The sequence below is a fragment of the Candoia aspera genome, chromosome 4, assembly GCF_035149785.1.
Source record: "Candoia aspera isolate rCanAsp1 chromosome 4, rCanAsp1.hap2, whole genome shotgun sequence".
Taxonomy (NCBI): domain Eukaryota; kingdom Metazoa; phylum Chordata; class Lepidosauria; order Squamata; family Boidae; genus Candoia; species Candoia aspera.
In genome coordinates, this window is record NC_086156.1 from 78,886,311 (window position 1) to 78,893,763 (window position 7,453).

Here is a 7,453-nt window from a genome sequence, read left to right on the forward strand (position 1 = left end):
TAAAAAATCAAGTCAGGGGACTTAGAAACAGAAGTCTTTAAAATTTCTAGTAATCTGATCTGCACATGCATGTGAACTGAAATCTCATCATAGAGTTTCAGAGAGCTAATCTAGAAGAATGCCCTCTTCTTTGCAGCTATCAAACATGCCTCTTTTTGACCCAATTCCCCACCCACACCCCCTGCTTCACACAACCATTGTTAACACCATCCTCTGCTCAGCAAAACAACCTCATTTGAAAACCAGGTTTTTTTTACTATGGTGAGGTGGAGAAGAAGCTCCTCTACTGAAGGTCTGCCTTTGGTCAGCGTTTCTTTCCTTTGCCTCGAGACTTGCTCTTCCGCCGGCTCCCCCAGGAGCAGGCTCTGATAAGGGAGAGGATCTTGCTGGGTTTCCGGTCTGCAGAGAAGCAAGGAGACCAAAAGAAGGTGCTGCTTCATCTTCCCAAGAGGTATTGAGGGCAAGGGCAGACCCCCCCTTCTGTGGCTGGAGGTTGGATTTCTTTTTAAAATTAGGCCTGCCAAGGCCACAGGTAGGGGAATAACATGAAACTGAAACACCCCTGGGAATGCCAACTGTTAGGGGGACAAATGATGCAGGAAGAATGTGAGTTTGATGCTGGCTATCAGCTGGAGCAGACCTCAGAGATAAGCAGCCAAAGGGCAGGGGCATTTGGACGACAGCCTCTCCTACCTCTCCGGGGTGATTTCTTTCTGCTTTTTCTGCTGCTCTTACTGGTTTTCCTGAAAGAACAATTCCCAACAAACTCTTTGAATCTCTTCAAACTCTCTACAGGAAGCCCCTCAAGCTTTGACTTCTTCAACCACATTGAAAGTCTTGCTTTGAACCCTGGCTGCTTTGGCTGCAGACTCCCCCAGCCTGTGCTCTCTAGTTGTGTGCTGGACTGTAATATTCAGATTCCCAGCCAGGTGGCTACTCAACTCAGTGTGCCTTAAATATTAAGGAGAATCGCCAAAAAAAAAAAAGTGCTAGAAGCCCCACCCAGTCATCCTCAAGCCTCTCTTGCATCGTCTGTGCTAGGGATGCACAACTCTTGTCAGGCTGATGCCTACACTTGGCCTTTGAGATGGAAACAGAACAAAATCTTTTTTTTTTTCTGTTCAGAGTCTGTACTTGGTTCAAACTCCAGATAAATCAGATTTATGATTGAAATGTAGTTTATTCTCTTTCTTTAGAGTAAGCTTTCCCAACAGGTGCCCTCCAGTGTGTTGGGTTACACCTCCAGTTACTGTCTGGGAATGATGGGAGCTGTGGCTCAACACTTCTAGAGGGTATCATATCAACTGAGGACATCATGGCTGAATAGAAATGTGAACCTAAATCTTTCCAGTTCTAGTTCATCAGGAACACCAAGATGGGGAAATTATGAACCTTCCAGATGCTGCTGAATGCCAACATGAAGCATTTCCCAGTGTTGGCTATGCTGGTTAAGTTGCTGGGAGCTATCATTCAGCAGCATCTGGAGGACCCCAGGCTCCACTACTAATCAGGATACCTCACTAGCTTTAGCAGCTGTCCCCATCCCATCTATCACTTCAGCCATAGATTGTTTTGTGGTTTAGAACTAAAACCCTACCAAGAAAAGGCAAGTTCTCTTGACACCCCCACCTCCATCAACCTGACATCTGAGTCCTTTTTTGATTATGACAGCATAGAAATACACTTGATACCTGGTTGAAGAATGACTGCTTCCAGCCCTCTCCTTCCTACTGCCTCGGCTTTTGTGACTGGGGGGTCTTTCAAAAGGCTGTGGTGACCTCCTTCCCTCTGAAAGTGGGTAGCTGTCAAAGTCAAAGGCCTTTTCTTCACTGGCAATGGGAGACCAGCTGGGCACTTGGGAGCTTGGCTGGCTCCCCATGGACATTATCAAACTTTGTCTGCTCGTGACATCTTCATGGATAAGGCTGGGCGTTTCAGACGCTGAGTAAATACTCTGAATGCTCACTTTTTCTTCTAGATTGGAGGATCCTGCTGGACTCTAGAACAGACAAGGAACAGAAAGGTCTGAACAAAAAAATAAATCTTACTCATCTATCATTTTTGGAATGCTTTTCAAAGTAAGAGTGGGAAAGACTCCTGTCTGAAACCCTGGGGTGCCTCTGCTAGTCAGTGTCAATAGTATTGGGCTACTTGGACAAACAGTCTGGCTTAATATAAAGCAGCTTTTTATGTTCCTTCCCTTCCCTCTGTCAACACAGAGGGACTGTAAACTTCTTGGTTCCTTTGGGCTTATATTATTCTATGACATGCCATTCCACTGATAATATGAAAGCAAATAAGAGATAGTAACAGAAGGACAGTACACCTTTGACCTGTAGGGTGGAGTGGAGGTTTCATGTCTCCCGGGGGTTTTAACCTTGCTGTGAGATTTGGTGCTCAAGTCTGAAGGTGGCCGCAGCATATTGACCACCTTGACCCACAAGCCAAAGACATCTTCTTTGGTGCCAGGCTGGGGACAGAGCTGCAGGTAGAAGGTACGGCCACTTGCCAGCTTGAATCGCAGCTGCTTCTTCTCTGGATTGTGGAGTGAGATCCTAACCAGACACAGAGGGAAAAGCCTGCAAGATGGGGAGGAAGACAAGGGGACATGGAATATGGCTGACGCTGAGTTACACAACTTCTTCATATTTATAGCTAATAGAACACCAGTGGACAATCTGACAGTTTGAAAGCTGTTGTTTTTCTCAGTACATTTATTCAATAAAATAAAGCAATTTAACAGTCTTTAATAATATACTCTGCAACCCCTGTCTGAGTCAATGCAATGGCCAACTGAAATAATTAAATCCTCGCCTAGTGAATGAGGAAAAAATGTTCAAAATCTACAGTTGGCCCTAAATTTATTAAGCCCATGTAAAATGGCACTAAACATGTTATGTGAGAAAGAGTGACAGGTCCAAAATTATCTAGTGATGTCTAGGTCTAAACATGGACTTGGACCTGGGTCTTATCATTCGCTGTGCAACATTTTAATGAGTATGCTACACTGACTTGGTATATTTGATTCTTAACCCTACAGGAAGTATGTCATCCCAGTCCACAAGAAAAGATGCCCATCTATAGTAGAAGACTACACCTCAGCCTCTCCATTGCAGAGAGGAAAACTACACCCACCTGGTGAGCTCATATCGCTTAGCTGGGGGGCGGGGATGGGAGAACGATCTAAGCTTTGGAGGAGGCTCTTCAGGGGGATAGATGGGGCGAGCCAGAAGTAATATGTTGGGGACCAGCAAACTGGGGCTTGTGCAGGCTACTGCAACAGTCACCATCTGGACTTGATTGTGTACATCAATCACTTCTCCTCGCTTGTTAATCTGCAGAGAACAGGACAGGATTAATGCAGAAGCAGCCCTTTTGTGAAGGCAAGCAGGCAGGTGACTCCTCCCTCCAGAATTTTAGGTGAAATACCCCTAAACAGGACTTCACACTGCTGAGCTTTTTTATTTTGTAAATATTTCTAGGTGCTGGGTGACATCAAATAGGAACAATGGATTTGAGATTGCTATTCAGATGTTTAAGCTGTGCCTCCATCTAGGCTTGCTTTAGAGATTGGGGGTGTGGGGAGGTAAGTCTCCAGTGATTTCTGCCCACAGGGAACCAAACTCTGGTCAGTTTCAGCCTCCAGTGACTATGCTAACTGGGAGGATGGGCGTTTTAGTTCCAACGTATTTGTAGAGCAAGTGTTGGGGAAAGGTCAGCCTACATGACACTTGCACAGTTTACCCGCTTCTAGTCTCCCACCCTGTTCCACTCGGTTTTCTATTAAACAAACCAAATCAAATTCTAAATATTGGAATCACGGTTACCGTGGCATCTTATCTAATTTGATCTTATCTCTCCAAGCTGACATTGGACTGAGCAGGAAGGGCCTTTGTCTCCTCATTGTTAGGACCGCAATTTTCAAACAGGCCCTCTCCCTAGGCCTTTAATAGCTACTTGCTCTCTGGGTTGTTATCAGATCGTAACACTTATTATAGCCAAATCATTACAGCTTCACTTGTTAATTTATTAAAATCAAGACTGCTGTTAGTGGCACAAAAGCTGCCTTCGCGATTTATTTGTTTTTACTGCCATTTGGCAGACTTGATCATTTTCTCATGCTCCCATGCGGGCAGAAATTCCACAAATCCGGTTTTTCCTGGAATGTGAGACAGGATTGAGAGAGAGAGAAAGAGAGACGGACCCATGCATTATCCGTTGAACTTCCACCTCTCCGGAAGCTGTGGCCTAAGGGTTGGGGCGCCATGTAAGAAATGATAGGCAGCCTTCCTAAATGTTACCAACATAACTGGTTGGAGAACGCTGATCCCAGGAACAGGAAGAATCAGCAAGTTTCAACAGTGAATGTTGCTCTTGACTGATAAATAGCATTGCATCCATTTAATGCATCATAAAGCTTCAGAATTTCTCAATTCTAATTAAAGGTTTGGAAAGATGGGGGGAAAGGGTGGTCCTACCATTGCCATCTACTTTTCTTGTTACTCTCACTTACTCTACTTTGGTACCTTGAATAGCAGTCTGGCATGTAGGAAATGAATCAGCTCGAGCTCTTTATCACCATATTCCAGTGCCAACAATGACAGCACCTTTCATCTGCTAAATTTCTATATGCCATGATAGAACTGATAAAACACAGAAACAGCTGTTGTATTGGATCTCTTGGATTTATTCTCCTACGCGTTTTGGATAGTTCCTTTATCAAAAGAACTCTTTAATCTAAAATGCTAACCCAAAGTCTTCTTTCCTCAGAAAAAACATTTGGCCAGTGTTTTACATTATAAAATTCTCCTTGAAGGAAGTATCTAGAACAATGTTTCTCAGCCTTGGCAACTTCAAGCTGTGTGGACTTCAACTCCCAGAATTCCCAGCTAGCAAGGAGTTGAAATCCACACAGCTCGAAATTGCCAAGGCTGAGAAACACTGATTTAGAATGTGTAGGAGGATAAATACAGAGGCCAATTCAATACCTGTTTTTAAGTTTTTTTTTTCCTTTGCTTGTACTGCCCTTTAGGTCCCCACCCTTTTTTCTTCCAATAAAACACAAACAGATGTGCACACACAGTTGGCAACTCTGATGAGTCCCAGGAATGCTATCAAATTTAACCTCCGTATCTCTTACACAGCAAAATTGTCATTCCTCTGCTCACCTGCTTTTTACGAAGATTTATTATGGAAGGTTGAATATATCACGAAAAGGCCTGTAACAGAAGAGTTTAAGTTCCCTCTGGAGCTTGTTTTTATGATCCAGAGCCAAAGGACAAATTGGAGCAGCACTGAAAAGGACACCCTCACTTTGTACATATTTTGAGGATATGACATGCAGGAGATGCGGGCTCAGCGCTTTTCCACTGCAGAAACTAATTAAGGAGCCTGAGCAAAGAGTGGAGAATGAGTGGATGGTTTGGAAGGTCCCATCTGGGGAATCTGAATGACCATCACCCACTCAGAAGCTATTTCTGGTTCCAGTGTTGGAGCAGATGGAATTTGGTCTAAGTTGCTTTGTTCTGCTATCGGACACTTAAGTTTAAAAAGGAGGTTGTTTATTCCATAGGCACTGTAGGAGGCAGGTGACAAAAATAACAAACATCTGGTAATCAGAAATCATCCTCACACATACCTGCACGAAGTCACTTTCCAACATGGGAGCAAACCTGAGTAAGTCATATTCTCCATGGCGAAGATGGTTTTGCAAGGGTCCCATTTCCCTGTTGAAAAGTCCTTTGCCATAGTCGCCTCCCGCTGAGACACTGGGCAGCCGGGACCATAGCATCTTTCCTCATCCTAAACCAACATTGTGCATAGAAAAATGTGAGAGCAGGACCTTCTGTGACTTAATGGCCCTGCAGAGTTGAGTGGTTAGCTGACTATGTAAATGTAAGTTTGAATTCCATAGCTACCGGAAAATCTATCTCCATGTTTGGAAACGGCTGTCCAGAAGGCCACAGTCTGAGTCTTGCAGGGAACTATTAAAAGGTGCATAAAGGTCCTTTGTTAAAATTGTTGGAAGTCCTGGCAAACCCAGCATGCCTTATTTGCATGTGAATTAGCATGTAAATTGAGTTGTCCCTCAATGCAACTCTGAGGAAGCTGTTTGTTGCCACTCCTACTTCCTCTTTCTCTTTTTCCCCTTCTTCTACCCAGGGAGAAGCAAGCATGCTGTTCTGCTCTCCATTCATCAGGGCCATGTGCTCAGGCCTTGATGAAGGATTCTGCCCCTTTCTTCCACACACCTCTTGGCAGCTGTAGGGCTGAGAGTTTAGGGCAAACTAAGTATTTAGAAAGAAAAGAAGAACAAAGGAACTTCATTTTTTCCACCAAGATGGACGTTACAGAAGCAACAATAAAGTCAGTAAGAATTCTTTTACTTCTTAACCTAATCTGTCTAAGTGTGTGATTCTTTATGCTTGGGAGGGCTGAATGTAAGATCAGTAACTGGTGTTTCTCTGGCATGCTCATTGAAGCCACCTAAGATAATTTTCTTTTTTCTGTGCCAGCTTCCTTGAAGCTATCTAAGATAATTTTCTGTGCCAGCTTCTCAACTGTGTTACAAGCTCTGCTCCATTTCAGTGGTTCTAGCAGGCCACTAATTTGGATTCAAAAATAACTCATATTGTCTAACTGCCTGTTTCTAAACAAAATTCAAAATGGTGGTTAAGAACTATGTCAGGGTATACTCCTTATAGTATATTTCTGTCTGTGTGCAAGGAGCACAGCTGGGCTGCTTGTCATATCAGCTCAGCGCCTACACCTGTAGGGTGTGGCATGACACAGCACAATGCATGTATAAAGAACAGTGCACCATGGGTGTTGGAGTGGTGGTTGTAAGGTCTGTAGATTGATTGTAGTATATTGCACAGTAAAGTCTGTATTGTGTTTTTTCTACAGCAGACTGTGGACTGTTTATTTCTTCGTGCATCGCTCACGGAATGCCATGACGCGTTGTACGCGCAAACCCCGACAAACTATACAGTGTTAATACGGATGACATTTTTTGAAAGGCAGTGTTCTTTCTTATGAGCCTGCACAGCTGTAAAATTTTGCAGATTCTGTTGATCTTGCCACTCTCAGAGGTGTGTTTGGAAGGAATGGAAGAAAGAGCCTTCTTAAGAGTTGCCCTCCAAGTTTTAGAGCTCATTGCCAAAGGAAATGAGGTTAGCTCTTTCTCCATTCTTTCGGCAAAGACAAAAATATTTTTATTCCGGCTGAACTCTTCATTTTATCAATGCATTTTTAAACATGTTTAATGATGCTTTAAATGCATTCTATCGCTGTGTGATAAACACACACATAATCATAATGCGCATGTGTGTGCGTGACTTGTATTTTATATAAAATGCAATTTCTTAGTAGAAAGGCCAGGCACCAATTCAATAAACAAATGGTACATGAAGATGGAATATGGCAACCATGATGCTATACTTTGCTCTTGTTA

At 43.4% G+C, this 7,453-nt stretch overlaps 1 protein-coding gene across 1 annotated transcript; it reads right to left on the bottom strand.

Annotated features, from left to right (window-relative positions):
• Positions 1–200: 200 nt before the first annotated feature.
• LOC134496334 (serine/arginine repetitive matrix protein 1-like) lies at positions 201–5,748 on the bottom strand. The gene is made up of 6 exons (XM_063302066.1): positions 5,639–5,748; positions 3,136–3,372; positions 2,327–2,579; positions 1,692–1,999; positions 694–743; positions 201–399 (listed from the first exon to the last, which is right to left on the bottom strand). The coding sequence occupies exons 1-6, from the start codon at positions 5,746–5,748 to the stop codon at positions 305–307; spliced, it is 1,053 nt and encodes a 350-aa protein (XP_063158136.1). The 3' UTR covers positions 201–304.
• Between the last annotated feature and the right edge of the window lie 1,705 nt (positions 5,749–7,453).